Source organism: Staurois parvus, unplaced genomic scaffold (genome assembly GCF_062004578.1).
Source record: "Staurois parvus isolate SC_StPar_1 unplaced genomic scaffold, SC_StPar_1.0 ptg000066l, whole genome shotgun sequence".
Taxonomy (NCBI): domain Eukaryota; kingdom Metazoa; phylum Chordata; class Amphibia; order Anura; family Ranidae; genus Staurois; species Staurois parvus.
This window is the reverse complement of record NW_028317862.1, coordinates 3,834,806-3,852,253: the sequence shown is the minus strand read 5'-3', so window position 1 is coordinate 3,852,253 and position 17,448 is coordinate 3,834,806. Positions and strand designations below refer to the sequence as shown.

The following is a 17,448-nucleotide window of genomic DNA, read 5'->3' as shown; positions in this document are numbered from 1 at the left end:
GGGGGGAGAGAATATTTGCTGGAAGGAGGCATTTGGGTGGGGTACATAATGCTGGGAGGTGGGGGAGGGAGGATTTGGAGAAGAAAATTGTATTTGAATGGGGAGTTGTGTCGGGGGGGGGGGGGGAGGGGGAATTGTGGAGGAGGATTTGTCCTGGGGGGGGGGGGATTTGGAGGGGAAAAGGATTTGTGCTGGGAGGAAAAGACAATTTGTTTTGAGAGGGGAAATTGAGAGTGGTATGAATTTGTGCAGGGGTAGGGAACAAGAGGACATTGCGCTGGGTGGGGGGATTTGGGATTGGAAGAGGATTTGTGCTGGGGAAGGGGGAAGATTCTTGCTGGGATGAGGAATTTGGGTGAGGATTTGCTCCGAGAGACATGGGGGGGGGGGGGGGGTTTGGTCAAAGATTTGATCTCTGAGGAGTGTGCAGATTTGTAAAAGATTTTATTTTGGGGGATGGGGATTTTTGCTGAAAAGGTAAAGTGGGGGACAGTATTGCATGCAGGGGGAGTTTTGCACTCTCCTGACCCCTACACTGTGCATTACACACCCTTGACTTAGGTAAGCTTTTTGTTTTGTACTTCTGTCCCCTGCTGTCTGCTATGTACTCCTAAACTCAGCACTGACTACAGCATGTTACATACTCCTGACCCTTGAATACAATGCATTACACATCCTAAACTCCTGTACTCTTGGTTATGTATTCCTAAACCCAACACGGTTTACAGCACTTTAGTGTTATGTTCTTATAGACTCCTGCACTATATACACTACATTGTACATTACATACTCCTCACCAAAGTGTTTGCCTGGTTGTTATGCAGTCCCAGACTACTTTAAAGTAGTTCTTCTTTATGGTAGGCTGAGACAAAAAATTGGCTTTATTCAGTGTTTGCAAAACTATATGTAAGGAAAGCTTTTTTTTTTTTTTTAAATAATTGTGCTAAGGTATATATATCTTTATGTGAAACCCTTGTTGTGGTACAGCAATCAAAATGTACTTTATAGGCGCAAGGATGCTTTGAACATTCCCCTTAACTCACTGTAAACGGTTTGGCCACACGCTCTTTTTGCCGTACTTCACTGCTTCCATGAGGTGTTCCTCATTCTCAAATTCTAAAATTGGGAGGTATGATCAGTGCAGCGCCTTATCCCTCATCAGACAGCTAAGTGGGGTGTTTCTGAGATAAAAGGCATAGTGAGTGGTCTGATATTGTTATTATTGATATAACCCATAATGCTCTGGGAACCCTTTGTCATATATTATCAATAAAACAAAAATTGAGAAAAAGATTGTGGAAAAAAAAACCATTAAACAGTTTAAGAAGTTATTTAAAAAAAAATAGACCTCAAAACATTATAGTTTCAACTTTAAGACCCACTCGTTTTTAAAAGCACAAGCATTTTGACATTTTGTGCACTGTGAATCCTGCAATGCAAATAGATTATTGTGTGTTTGTGGATGGCTACCAGAAGCTTCACAAGCATTTTTGACAATCAAATTATAGCCTTTTGGACCAAATAAGCATTATTTACAGCTTTTATTCAGTTTGTAAACGCTAATATTTAAAACACATTACAAAGCACTTTAGTAAAAAATATTCTACAGTATGGAACATAAGAAAGTTTATTACCACAGATCTTTGAGCGTGTTTTGTGACTTGGCAGATGTTGCAATCTACAGCAGCAGGTGAGAATAAAGAACTGGATCGCATGGAAACCATGGCATAAAGTAAAACGGCTGATAAGAGGGGCCTGATGCTGGACATAGACTTCACGATTGCATGTCTGTTAATAAGAGATGCTTTTGTAAATCCTTGTGTGGAAAGGAAAACAACCAATTTAAACCAGTCTGTTCTACATCTACACAGTGCGGAGGTTCATCATTTTTCAATGTGCTTGGTATTCAAAAAAGAGATCATGTTGTCTATGAACAGCATCAGAAATGATCAATTCAGAAAGTATTACAGTAGAAACAGGTTGTGAAGTCACTTACAAAACTGGGAGTCATATACTTCTCATAGCAGTCACATGTCATTGAACCATTTGCCAGGACTCTATAATCCATTTAAAATTTTGTAGTAACCTGGGAACCCCAAGAACCCACCCTACATTGTAGTAGGGTGAAATATTTTGGTAACAAAGGACAAGTCTCCAACAATTTACCTTACAGTGAAAGTTGGTTAACTTAGTCCAGGATATCTCAGCAGGCCTTGCCAAATCACATCTAAAAGTAATATAGTTGACAATAGAAGTGTTATTTCTTTGAAGTATTTTGTTCCCATATCTTCAAAAAGTTTCACAATTGACAAATAGGTATTTAGTATAGTTGAAAAGATGACCATGCTTAAACTGTTACACACAAAAGGTATTAACACACATTACAATCTGACTGTAAAATCTCATTTACATTATCAACTATTTTATACAGCCAGGACCTGTCTATAAAAATCCATTCAATTTATATTCATAGGTTAATCTAAAGCTGGCTGAAGATGGTTCAAATCTGGCCAGTTTGGCCGAGATTCAAACCTTCTATGGGCAGGCTGATTGTACCCAAGTCATACAACACACAATTTGGCTACAACCAGCCTGTTGGATTTTTCAGCTCCTGTGGTTGCAGGATAGAAAATCACATCATCTCTGTTAGGCTTTAAAGGAGACTCTACAATCATACTGCAATGAGTTTCAACAGCTTGAAACACAGCTTATTATCATGATAAATGCCATAGGCTGCATCATTAGCAAACAAAACTGTACCATCTTATAGTTAAACTGGAAATAAATCCATCAATTTAACGGTTTCTCAAAACAGTCGCATGAAAGGCATGCTGTAAATGATAACTGCCAGTTGCTTGTTCTTTTAAACAAACTGTCAAACCATGAAATGGCTGTGTTAAAACTGATCACATGTGGAGCACCATGGCAACTGCAGACCAAAAAGAGGGCAAGATGACAGTTTCCTTGGCTGTAAAGGATAGGAGGGTAAGCTTTAAGAACATAAGCTTTACTATTCAAAACTACCCCATCAACAGATCCAAAATAAATGTATACATTTCAGCACCCTGGCATAGACATATTGTCCAAAATGGCAACTAAAAAAACTACTAGCCTGTGACTGGAGATATCAGAGTCCAGGGAAGACCAGACTTTTTGGATTGGTTTAATGATAGTTACAACATATCCTCAGAGATATTTTCCTCACTGGAACAGTACTCCTAAATCCTTACTGTAAGTTAAGTCTAAAGGTGACTACAGACACTAAAGAACAAGTCTAACCCATCCATATCAGGTAAGACCAGGTAACACTTAGGTGGCTGTAGGCACTACCCAGCCATGCAGACATCTACTGCTAAAGTTTGCTCAGGAGAAGGCATTGAAAAGGTGTGGTTTTTTCCAGTCTGATTGTTATTGCTTTCCTCAAAAAAGGAAACTCTTGATCACTCTTCACAAAATTTAAAACTCCTTATTTCAAACTATAATGGTGAACCTTAGAAATTACTAATCTTGACTGATATAGAAATTCATTGACAAGCAGCAGGACAAAATACACTACCGGTATATTGCCAAAAGTATTGGGACACCCCTCCAAATCATTAGGTTGCTCTCGGAAGCTCAGTGAATTCAAGCATGGTATCGCGATAGGTTGCCACCTGTGAAAGTCTATCCGTGACTTTTCCTTGCTACTAAATATTCCACGGTCAACTGTTAGTGGTATTATAACAAAGTGGGCTGGAGGAACTTGACTGGCCTGCACACAGTCCTGATCTCAACCCAATAGTACACCTTTGGGATGAATTAGAGCAGAGAGTGCAAGCCAGTCATTCTAGTCTAATATCAATGCCTGACCTCACAAATGCGCTTCTGGAAGAATGGTCAAACATTCCCATAGACACACTCCTAAACCTTGTGCACAGCCTTCCCTGAAGAGCAGAAGCTGTTATAGCTGCAAAGGGTGGGCCAACTCAATATTGAACCCTACGGACTAAGACTGTGATGCCACTATGTGCGTGTAAAGACAGGTGTCCCAATACTTTTGGCAATACAGTGTAGGTTAGATTGAAAAAATAAATTAGAAACACTTATAAATTGCATTACACAGATACATATGGTATCAGCAATACATTTTCAGATATGTTCTGTAGTATGTTATATCATTAAATCTACCCAAAATCTGGTATTTCACCCTCTTTATCTCAGAGATTCCAGTAGGGAGATCTCCCTATGAAGTTCTCAGGTGTTTATTTTAGCTGTGACTTTTGGTCAAAGTTCTTTCAGAATTCTTAATGCATTCTTATTGAAAATCCCGATCACGGTTTTAGAAGGGTTCCAGTTGGCTGAGTAACCTGATGTTTTTTCCAGGGAGGTTTTTACCATTAAAGTCCCTGTCACCATTATAAAAATATTTTCAGCCAAAAAAATAAAACAATCTTCTAATCTTAATATTTTTGAGCTATGCATATAAATAGTGTCAGCTAATCAATATGTATTCATGTTTTAAAAAGCATGTTTCAATGCATATTTTGAAAGCATTTATGATAATGAGGGCATCCAAATTAGCTATAATTATACCATATTACATACAGGCATGTAGATGCTGCACAATGGTTGTGCCTTAGGTCCCTTGAACATGGGGCAGCTCAGCTTTAGTGCACCTGGGAGAGATAGCCACAGCAGGCAGTCTATGAAAGTCTATGGCAGGCGGCAGCTGAATGTTGTACATAATCATATCAGCGTTTAGGGCCTTCTCCATTCAGGGACAAGTTTCTGGAATGCCGGTCTTCTGCATTCTGGAATATTGTCCCTGAAAGGAAAGAGCCCAAAATGCCGGTACCACTTGGTACAACATTCAGCCATATCCAGTCGCAGCCTGCCACAGACTTTGAGAGGCTACCTGGACTGGAAGCTGCACTAGTCCCTTGCGGGAGCACTAAAGCCCCAGGTGGGATACACTGCAGCCAAGTTGCCCTGAGTACAAGGGACCTAAGTGTTCCATTCTCCCACTCAAAAAGAGCTTGCCAGTCAAATCACAGTAACTGTACACAGACCATGTCGATATGATTTTGTCCCAGGGGTTTGCGGAGTAGGGAAGCCAAGAGACAGCAATGAAACAAAGCTAGCAACTGGATCTAAAATGTTGTCCGTCTACATAAAAAAAAAAAAACTGAAACATGGTACAGTCATTCCGAAAACATTAAAGTTAGTGGGCCAGCAGGACACCCATTCAAGCATAAAATTTGGGAAGAGGACAGCAAGGAAAACCTTCTCATGAAAGGTTTACATACAGCTAAATATTACAACAATATAGGCTCATTAAACAATTTCCCTTAATGTGTATTTAAACCAAAAACTTTAATATACTGCAGCTCACCAGTCCTTAGATGTGGTGGCAATACTTGTTTTTGTTTCAGGCTTTTTTGCCTTTATTTTCACCTGGTAATCTTGCAAATGACATTTCCTGTCCTAGCGTGGCCACATTCACTCCTACGCTGTACCTATGGTTATCACCCAGCTTGACTTAAAGGGATTCTAAATATTGTAATTAATAAACAAACATGTTATATTTACCTGCTCTGTGTAATGGTTTTGCACAGGGCAACCCAGATCCTCTTCTTTTGGGGTCCCCTGCTGGTGTTCCTGGCTCCTCCCCACTAACAAGTGCCCCCAATAGCAAGCCTGTTTCTTTGGGGGCTCTTGAGCAGGCTCGCTCCTGATCTGAAATGCTGTGAATGGACACAGTCTATTCACACACACAGTGCATCTTGTCCCCGCCCCCTGTTCTCTCCTCATTGGTTCACTGGCTCCTACTGCCATGCGAGCCACTGAGGAGAGAGACTGGGAGAGCCATGACGCTGGTGCACATCTCTGGATTGAGATGGGGAACAATTAAGTATAAAGGTAAGAGATGAGGGGGGAGCTGCACCCAGAAAGCTTTTTACTTTAAAGCATAGAATGCATTAAGGTACAAAACCTTCTGCCTTTACAACAACTTTACAACATCTGTCTTTGTCCATCTCCATTACAGGAGGTGATGATCTTAATAGTTTACACTGTTAAACAAGAGAACATTGTTTTTGCTTCCAGTTCATCTCACAGGAGGGGATGAGGATACTGCATTTCAGGCAAGATCAACATGTATTTTGTGTTCTTAGTGAAAATGTTCCTAGTCTGAAAAATAATGCAGTCCCAACATCTAATTACTGGTAAGCTGCGATATATTACTTTTTATTTTTTTTTCTGAGCCAAGCAGCATGTTCCACCTTCAGAAGGACCCAGCAAGGGGAGGTGGAGGTTGTTATTCTACTTAAGGTCATTAAGGCTGTGGTGTGGGTGTCAGAGACAGGTACTCTGAAATGGTAAGTGTACAATTCATGACAGCACATAATAAATAATTTAAAAAGTGCCAATTACTTTCAGAGTGCTATAAAATTTGAAAATGTTAGTCAATATGCTGAAATATAAATCCAAATCCTTAAAGCTTTGTGAACTGAGCCTAATGTCAAGGTTTTGTGAGGGTTTATGGCTTAACAAATAAATTATGCAAATAATAAAGCCAGTTATGGGTTTATAGACCGCACACACAGAGAATTGTAAACATCTGATGTAATAAGGCTTTTATAAAAATAAAAACAAAAAACATTTAAAATCATAGGTGTTTCAGGCATCATAGGTTTTATACAAGGGGACGACTAGGGTAGCCAAAACAGTTTATGGAAGTGCTGTTGAACGTATAGGTCCCAGATGTTCTCTGTTCATTTGGTTCTAGGTGACACCCAGTTTGAGGTTGATGTCTCTGGAAATCATAGCCACAGAAACAATATAGAATAGGTTCTTTGACACAGGTTCTCCACCAGTACTACCAGGGGGTTAAGTTGTCCTAACAACATGATGTTGCAACAAATTAGATATAAAACAGATATTGGCAAGTGTAGTATATACTCAGGCATACAAAGACATTTTAGAAAATTGTGGCCTTTTTATTTCACAGTATGACTATGCCCTTGCGCAGAAAGCCATCTTCATATAGATATGGTTGGATGTGGAGGAAGTGGACACAGAGCCCTGAGCTCAACTCTACTGAACCACTTTGGGATGAACTGGAACGCGAATTGTGAGCCCATGGTTTTGGAATTGAATGTCCAACAAACTCATTTAAGTGTGAGGTTCAGGTGTCCAGTTATTAAAAACATTAAAAAGTTTGAAAAATGTATAAATTAATTTATAGACAGTTGGGGGTGGCTTGAGATAAATGTACACATCAAAGGGTATTTGGTAAACCTTTTTTTTAATAAAGCAGTACATATTTCAGTAAAGTTAAGAACCATAGGCCAAAACTGCTAGTCACTTCAAAAACATAGCTGTGCCCCTAATACGCAAGTGTTTTCTCCTGGCAAATCAGGAGAACAATATACAGACTTTGGTGTTTCATCTGTAATACTTTCTGAAAATGATCTAGAACCATTTCATTTTGCCAGTAACATAAGCCAAACAATGACTATTTATAAAAACAAAAGTGTAACACTTTCTTTAATGTCTATAGATAGAAGGGTAAAATAAAAAATATAAAATACTGCTTTGTTGATTTATAATCCAGGAGCTGTCCTGATACTAATTAAGCACCAGTGTAAAAATGGACAAGTTACACAGCAGAATGTCTGATAGAGCTCTTCAATGTGTTTAAATATTCACAGGTGAAAAGTACATGATCAATAACAGCCATCTGATACTGAACACAAAATAAATCAAAGAGGAGACGTTTGGACACTTGCAAGTTAAAAAAAAATATCTAGAGTTCCATTTTGTTTTTCTGTACAGTGTAATTCCAGACTGTCCAGTGTCCATTTTGCTACAGTTGAGTTCTCACGTGTTGTACTTATCAGGCATGATCTTGTGGCAGAAGGAGATCACTGCAAGGTCTCGTTTTCTTAGTACCGAACATTTGATATGGCTCATTTGATGACAACCGTAGTGAGTTATCAATGAACCGTCTCACAGGTATAATTACTGGTTGAGTCTGCAGGCCTGAAATTAAAGCCTTATGAACAAAGGTGTAGTCCATTAAACTAACAGCACACCGTGTCCTTAGCTCGACTTTGGGTAAATTTTTTCATAGAAAAAGTTCTGTGAAAGAATATAGAGTTCTCCATCCTTTTCCCGGACTGCATGTGCCCTGACAAACTGAAACTGCTCAAGTGCAAACTCATAAAACTCATTCTCCATTTTCCATATGTCCGACTGCTGAAGCTTTGCAGTAGTCTCCTTTGATGGTGCTTTCTTCTCTGCTGTTTTTCGGAGGTGAGACTTCTTTCCTGCAGGTACAAAAAACACAGCAAATGCAAATTAAGGAAATTACGTGCAGATTATTACAGCGTGAAAATTACAGTTAGCATTAAAAGAAGTTAAATGTTAAAGTACAATTCAAGACTAACAATAAAGCCCTGAAACACATGGGCTGAACATCAGGCAGTATCGGCTGGTTCAATGGAAACCTGCTGAAAGTCGACCGCGCGTACGGCAGCTGATCCGGCTTCAGTAGAAGCGGCATGACCGAAAAAGGTCTGTCGATCGGCTTCTGACCCAATGGCTGAGAGCGCTGACCGGTGTGTTCTGGCAGGGGGAGCTTCCCCCTGTCAGAACACAATAGCTCAGAGGGGAGATCGCTGCACTAACATCAGATAGATAGTACAGGATCTCCTCCCAAGATCTTCAGTTTTTTTTTCCTTCAGCACACTGGGTTGAAAAAAAAAAAAAAAAAAAAAAACTTGTGTACTAGGCTTAACAATGTTACCTCCTCCTTCCTATCATGCCTACTCTGTGTAAAAAGATATTTATACTTACCTTTTTACTTAGTCTGGTCATGTGATTCTTCAGCTCTGGCTCCCATAGCCCAGCCATTATCGGCACTCTTCTTTCCCCTGCTGCTCACTGATGAAGGGGAGACGGAGCTGCAGGAACGTGACCAGACCAGAGTGGATGGGATGGGTAGAAAGAGGGGGGAGGGAACATTTTTAGGAATAGAGTTAGGCTTGAATTCCACTTTAATTAAATTTAATTTCTCCCTCAGTGAGTATTTTGGGACACAGTGCAAACATGGAGATTCTATATCTTTCCTTACAGCAGTCCTAAGATTTTCCACAATCTTGTAGCTTGATCTCTGAACTATATAGACAGCAAAGTCTTTCTACACCTTTTGTGACGGGCACGGCGTCAGGCCCCAGTCCTTCTCACCAACTTGTGACTGAAGGACTAGCCATTCTAAAACCGCACTGCCACTTGCGTAACAATGCTACTCTCAGCTGCACCGTGCACAAAGATTTTCCAGCTCACTGGACCCCAATCTAGGTGCCAACAGCCTGAGAGCGATTGTTATTGGGTCAGGTTAATTACGAATTTAACCCTTCACACTGCCACGACCACCTTTTTACAGAGGAGGAAACTCACAAATCTTAGCAGTAACACTATGATGTTTGAATCAGCGTCTGTATACACACTGTCACTGCAGACAGATGTATCCAGAGGTTTTAAAACACAGAGTAGCACTCTTCAGAGACAGGGGCTCTTAGGTTGCATTAAAGAGCTTTAGAAACAGTTCAACACTTTTCAGAAAATAGGATTTATTACTAAAAAGGTCAAAATGGTGCAATAAAAATATTTACAGAAAAGATGTAACTAATATATATATAAATAGAGAGAGCAATATAACACAACAGAGAGTTAAAAGAAAGAAATTTAAAAAGGTAGATTACTTGCAGAAGTCCTGGTTTAAGCAGAGTTCAAGTGTCCTGAACAAAAAGGTACCTTTTCTACCAAAGTTGGTTCCTGATGTTAAAAGGGAGAATCTCTTCATCTTCTCTCCCCAGGCATGACAGCCTGTTTTCTAGGAACCCAGCAGGGTGTGTCTAATGAAGCCAAGGGCCAATCACCTCATTTGGGGAGGGAGAGTTAGGCGGAGACCCAGGCTGTGACCCAAATACCTTCCAAGTTTATACCATGGTCAATAACCTTCCATGGGTGCATGCAGCAGCCTAGCCACTGACAGGTTAATATGCAGAACCATATTCTGAACGTCCAGACATCAAATATGACATATCTGGCTGTGACGGTTTAAGAGATATCGCTTTCTGCTCTCTGTTAGACATTATCTAGGGGTGTGAGGTATCAGGTGACTCGTATTAAACTGACCTATCTGAATATATGCTTTGATTTATTATACGTTGTTCCTGCCGGGATTTATGAAATTGCATGTAAAAATGGTTTCAAGTGGGATGTATGTTTTACTGCCACTCGGGAATGCTTTCATGTCCAGTGACTGACTGGTTTATAGCTTTATGACCAGGCCAAGGCAAGGGTCTGACAGACATCATGGAACCAGCTAATTGGGTTTACAACCATGAAGTGTATTCAGCTGTGTCCGATGCCCTTGTGACCCGAGCATACACACACACACCACAAGCCATTAATAAAAAAAGGGATGGGGACTGATTTGGAGTAAGAATGACATTTGCAGAGTATGATTCAAATTATGGTTGTCATTGTCCATATCTGTGCGCACAATTATCACACCTTCCTCTTAGCATGTCATTATGCTCCAGCCCTATCCTGAGGTCTCCATTTTTATTTGACAGACAGCTTCATTTAGTAAAACACGTGTCTGGTAAAGGAGCAGCACAAATGGTAGATTGGGATGGGGGTAGCACTGAGCTTTCATGCTCTCAGTTCCTGGCAAAGACAGAGAACTTTGGATTGGCACTTACACGTGCATGCAATGCTGGCGTATTTTCCGTATGCAAAAGTTCATGTGTGTTACATGAGCATGGTCGTGTATTGCCATTCATGTGTATGCAACACGTTCAGCTCCCCAGGTGAGAGAAAGAGAAGAGAAACTACACCAAGTATGTAAAATGCCTGTGCAAGCCCCATGTGCACAAACTCTTAAAATCGTCCCACAGATTATCAAATGAATTAAAACAAGGGGCTTTGACTGGGCCTTTACAAGACATTCAGTTTTTTTTGTTCCCGAGCCACTCTAATCTTACCTTGGCCTTGTGTTTAGAGATCCTACAATCTTGGATAATATCCAACCTTTAACTTTTTTAAAAGACAAATTTATTCCCAGCATTTTTCTGCTCTTTTTACCATCAACTCTCATTTTATTTTTAACATGACTTACAGCCTTTGCTGATGAAAATCCGAATAGTAGAGTTTTAACATGACCATACTTTGGTGTAAGCAGGTTTTTTTTTTTTTTTTTTTTTTATGTAGGCAATCCCAGATCCGACCAGAAAACATTTTCCACATGATGAATGAGTTTCAACCCTATTATCAAATTCCAAACATACTTTCACATGGTTGGTTTCGTGTAACTGGTTCTTCTGTGCCAATCCCCTTGTAGATCCCATTAGTATGCAAAGTACTTGATATGCTGATTGATGCATCTTTATTCCAGTCTCTGCTACTGAATGCTGTAGTCCATTCAAAAAGTGATTGTTGGCATCTCTTTGGCTTCCAGCACAAGCTTCCTCTTTGTCTGGGAAATTCGAGGGATGACCTTATCTACTCACCATATGTGTGGCCTCATCTCCTGATTATTAAATCAGCCATGGTAACTCCAGAAACTTGGATGTTGTTTTTTCTTACCATATGCTAAACTAAGCATTTATATTACTTTAAAGTTATTATTATTATTATTATACAGGATTTATATAGCGCCAACAGTTTGCTCAGTGCTTTACAATATAAAGGGAGACAATACAGCAATGATACAGTTCAATACAAGAGGGTTAGGAGGGCCCTGCTCCTTGGAGCTTACAATCGAAGAGTGGTTATAAACCCTTACATATACACAGTGAAGCGACTGGCCTCAAGTAAAACATACATATCCTCCTACCTAGGTTGTACCTTTTTATCTACAATACTTTCTCCCTACATCTATTCAAAGTGCAGAATTTCTAAAGCTTCCCAGAGTTCACAAAAAAAAGGGGGGTAGAGAGTTGAAATTAAACTTTACTCAGCACAGTGCAAAAAGTTCTGAATGCTGACTGGCACAGTGCGAAGAGTTCTGAAAGCGGAGTTCTGAAAGCACACAGAAACAGTGGTGGGGCTGTCAATCTGCTGGAGGTCTGTTCACCTGTCAGCTTTTTTCTCATGGTGTCAGGAAAATTTGTCAGAAGTGATTCATGCTGATAGAGGAGGAAGGAAGTAGCTGACAGAAATGACACTTAGTGCTCTTCAACCACTTCAAGTCCAGACACTTTTACCCCCTTCCTGTCCAGGCCAATTTTCAGCTTTCAGCACTATCACATTTCGAATGACAATTGCGCGGTCAGGCAACACTGTACCTATATGAATTTTTTAGCATTTTTTTGAGAGAGATAAAGCTTTATTTTGGTGATATTTATTCACCACTGGGATTTTTAGATTTTTTGCTATGTAAATGAAAGTCCAAAAATGTTGAAAAAAAAAGTGTTTTTCTTATAAAATTTTGCAAATAAATATTTCATCATAAATCTTGGCCAAAATTTATTCAGTTATCTTTTTAGTAAAAAAAAAAAAAAAAGAAAAATTTTTTTTCTACATACTGTCACCCTAGCAGTACAGTACATTTCTCCTTCTCTCTAGCTGCATTCTTGCAGCCATTGAGAACTACTGTGTGAGCTGTGATTGGTCACAGCTTGTCACATGGTACAAGGCTGTTGTGAATAGCCTTGTCCCATGTGACCTCTGTGATCATTCACAGATTTCACACGTAGTAAGCAATGTCGTCAGAAGTGACATCTTGCTTACTACTCTGCATGTGATCACTGATTGGCCAATCAGTGATCATCTGATCACAGAGGTCCCGTACGACGATCGGTGTTCCACTGTGTCCAGAGGACACAGTGGGCACCAGGTCGCGGTGCTGCGTGCTCCCAGGGAGCACGCACAGTCCATAATGGACGCCATTTATGAACGGCAACCCGCCCCTGGACTGCCACCGTCCGGCCGTTTATATACAGCGGCCGGACGGCAAGTGGTTCATCAAGACACAGTATAGAGGAATATGCTTTTTTTTGTCTGAGATTTACAAACCACTTTAACGTTTGGATATTATTTAGTCTTAATTCATAGCTATCCTTCAGATTCACAACCCAAATTAATTATGTAATAAAAATAACCCTAAAAATGTGTCTGGAAGGTCAATATTTGTGTAGCCTATGGTATCCAATCAGATTGTAATTCTGATTGTAATTGTAGGCGTGAGCAGGAATATCATTATCAATGAATAGAATTCTTGCTATATTCCAAGCAGACAATTTCTTTTAAACTATGAAATGATTAAGTCCAGCAGGACTATAGACCAACCCTATTGTGTCTAAGTTCATAACCAACAAAATTGATGTTCTCAGTTACCTGAACGGTAGAGTTCGGTGGCACCTCTAAAGAAACGGGGCAACGCTGCCTCCAGCAACATAATGAAATCCTCAAGCTCCTCCGTCACCCCAACTAAAAAGTATTCATTTATCAGGTTGTACTTGGCTTGGTCCAGGGCCCATCTGCTCCCTACGTTCCTGAAAGACAGATCAGTAAAGAAGCTAAAAATACATCTAACCATCAGCTGGTTATTTTGATTAGACAAAGCACGAAAAACAAACATTTTATTATAAAAAACTTATTGCTGTGATATTTTGATGTATATCTTTCCTCTAGTTACCACAGTAACTGTTATACCAAAAAAAAAAAAGGTTCCTGCTAGGACAGATGTCTGCTAGATGATGAATTGCCTACAATTATTTTTGTACTTCAATTTATATCTACTTAAAGCAGAACTAAACTTCATCTGAGCACCACAAACTAAAAATGCTAATTAGTTCTTTTTTAATATTTAGAGCACTCTCACCCATCTATCCATGTCTCCATGCTTTATTTTGTTAAGAAATCACTTTGAACCCCTCCCCCACCACCAGCATTTCTGGCATTGGCCATCTCAAGTAAGGGCAGATGATTCATGTAGCATATACTTCCTGGAATCCATCTGTCCTTAGCTCAGGCATGCATGCAGGAGTGTGTGCTTAGTTGAGAAAACCCCTCCTGGGATGTATAGCATTTGCCTAGGCCTGGAAGTAAGTGCAGAAATGTAAAAAGAAGTTTAAAAAAATATCCTATACTTTCCTATCTTTTTTCTAATGCTAGCAGCATAAGGATTAAAAATAGTCAGTCAATGTTGATTGTGAGAGTGAAGTTCTGCTTTGAAGTGACACTAAACTCAATTTTTTTTATCTCAATTGTTCTAAAATATAAAGTATACAATGTCTCTGTCTCTTCCCATTGTTTTTAGGCTTCTTTTTTTCCCTGTGGATGATCCCAAGCCTCTACGGATGCACCCCATCACTACAGGTGTAGAGTGAGCAGTGCTGTTATTTCTGGTCACAAGCTCCGCTCTACGTACCACAATTTCCATAGAGCTGAAATTGTGTCTGCACATAGATGTGTAGCTCATTACAGGGAAAAATAGGAAAGAGGGGCTATGTTCACATACACAAGGGGGCATGGAGAATGAACACAGGCAGAACAAAACTTGAATTTGAGAGATGTAACAAAGGAATTGGGAGAGAAGGTACATTCTAGTATTTAAACACATTGCATTCATTTATTTTATATATAATGTGAGTTTAGTGTTCAGTCATGGGAAGGGATGGCATTGTTCACTTTGTTCTTTAGTACCTGTTGGGTCAAATACTTGGAATGGACATGTAAGTCTGACATTGAGAGAAAGTCCTAATCTGCTTTACTTTTTCCAGGTGGGTGGTAGATAGAGAAAGAGTCAAACAGGACAGCCAAGCAACTAGCATTTTAATAGGAAGAGATCATCAATGTTTCGCTCATGATAGTTTTCCTATAATATCGGTATGGTAGTAAATACTTTAGAATACTCAACTGTTAACTTTACTTGAAACCTAGAATGTTCAATTATTTGCTGGGTGTAAAGATCTTGGACAGCATGTGCAAGAATAAGAAAGACTTTCAGACCAGCAGAAAATGTATGATCTTCGGAGCCATTAAAATTATATGATACTAATAGCATGCAGCTGCAGGCTAGGAGAAATTGCACTTTTTCGTCAAGATTAGTGCCATCCCACAATAACAATTTAATAGATTATTTTCAGCAAGTTAATGAGCACTAAAAGAAACAACTATAAAGCCATAGGAAGGGGAAAATAATCCTTGTTATATGGTAATATACATACGGAGAACACACAAGTAGAAACGCAAAATTATTATAGCTCTCTATAGGGGGACATCCAGTCCATCAGAGGCAATCTTAGACCCTTCACTGGGCTAGACGTATACGCACTAATGAGAAAACAAAAGGACCATAACAATCAATCAGGTTCTTTCATTTCACTGGAGACTCATTAAAAAACATCTGCTACTTGATTGGTTTGCTTGAAACAGCACAAATACTTTTCTTTTTTATAAACTAGCCACTGGTAAGTTTGAAAAATACACATGTTCCAAGGATAACTTGGAGATTGTGATTTCATCCTAATGATTCTAAATACAAACACTGTCAACAATATTGGAGGGGGGTATCATGATGCACTGATTTGTCACCAAACATATCACACTAGGACTGTTCTAAAAATTAAATCAGAAATCTGACTAGTTTGTAAAGAGAGCTATAACTGGCTGTACAGGTCAGCAATCCAGTACTGTTGTATCTGGGTGCTACCCCCTTACTGTGCTGCTAGACAACAGGCCCAAGTGCCTAACAGTACATAAGGCCCCGCTACTAGTCGACAAATACCTGGAATTGATAGCAAGTTCTCAACGAGGGATTGTCAAATGTCCAGACTGGTGGAGGAAGACTGGCTGTTTATTGCGCAGTTATCCAGGTGGTCTGTAGCCTAGTTGTACTAGTTTCCTTTCACGCTTCTTGGCCCATATAAAAATTTTTATGGAAACGGAAATTCTAAACTGGGAATTTTCTCTTTTATGTGCATAGAATTTATGCATTTTTTTCTAATTTTATTTTCACCTAAAGCTGAACTCCTGGCATTGTGAACTCTTCTGGTGCACTGAGAACATTAAAGTAGAAGGCAAATCAAACCCTAACTCAGATTAAATCTACCCCCATTCTAAACCTGTTCTATCTACCCCGTAAAAGGAAAGATGTCTTTACTAACCTATTCTGAATTTGTTCTGGTCTGGTCACATGATCGCCCCAGCACCGGCTTCAGTGCAGAGGCCAGATTGCCAACAGCTGCAGAGCCTGCGTGATGATGTCACCCATAGGCTTACCTATGGGGCATCCATTGTTGGCTGTCCCTTCTCTACAATGAAGCCAGTGCTGGGACCCGAACATGTGACCAGACTGGAGAGCCCTGAGAATATGTAACTATACAGATCTTTCCTTTTACAGTGTAGATAGAATAGGCTTAGAATGGGAGGTGGGAGTAGGTTTAAGCCTTGTTAGGTTTTGATTTGCCTTCCACTTTAAATGATCATTAAGTCTAAGGGTACCTGAATAAGGAGAAACATTTACTTTTTTTCTACACTTCAGCAGACTGCCTCTATCTGTGTGACCAGGTTGCTGCAGCCTTCTCTATAAGCCGCTCATGGATGTATACTTCCTTCACATAAGATAGGTGTTAATAGACCCTGCATTGTAAGAGATGGCACCAAGGGACTGTCCACAGGCCAGGGCTTTGGAGGGAAGAGGAAAGAGCTGCAGTCTGCTGGAACAGGGTAAAAAATACAGCCTAATCCTCTCCCCTGTAAACATAATAACCATTTTACCCTTGCAGTGAGTGGGGACCCCATCACAAAGATTCCAGCCCAGAATAAAGCTTTAAAGGAATGAAGTTTATCAAACTTGAGTTAGAAACTGAGCATATACTACCCGTTATACCTTTTTTCACCGATGTTTAACTGCTTGAAGCTCTTAAACAGTGGATTTCACACATACTTACTTGCATGTCTATAGACACCCCCCCCAAAAAACTCAGAGCAATGCCAGAACCTGTCAATAGGACAATCATGTCCCAGACAATGAACTGTGGGGTGACAGCTGAGGCACGCTACCCCGCACCATCTGGACTTAGAGAAACTAGGGGAGAAAAAGTGGTGCTTCAGGATCACAGAGCTGAGAGTAAAGTTGGCCACACACTACCACCTGCACAGCATGGATGAACAAATCTCCTTCTGCCGCTATTGAATATTCTGTTTCAATGTTTTTATTGAAAGTTAACATACAAATAGGCAACAATACAGCCATTACCCCTTGATGGTAATGGCAAATGGAGCTCGCAACACAGGCAAAGAAAAAAAGGCATACATTAACGTGCATGGTAGGTGCAGCTAACTCATAATGAAATTTACCCTCAAAAGGGAGATACCAGAGAATATCAAGAACAGGAACAAGGGAATGTATATTCTTACTCTGTGGGAGCAGCTCAAGTGGACCAAAGC

General features: G+C 39.9%; 1 protein-coding gene across 1 annotated transcript in view; it reads right to left on the bottom strand.

The window, feature by feature from the left end:
* Positions 1-1,526: 1,526 nt before the first annotated feature.
* Positions 1,527-17,448, bottom strand: part of HS2ST1 (heparan sulfate 2-O-sulfotransferase 1) — a 283,515-nt gene continuing 267,593 nt past the window's right edge. The window contains exons 6-7 of the mRNA XM_089668902.1: positions 13,390-13,547; positions 1,527-8,309 (exon numbers count right to left, since the gene is read on the bottom strand). Coding sequence (XP_089525028.1) covers positions 8,083-8,309; positions 13,390-13,547 — 385 coding nt within the window. The 3' untranslated portion in view covers positions 1,527-8,082. The remainder of the gene's footprint in view (positions 8,310-13,389; positions 13,548-17,448) is intronic.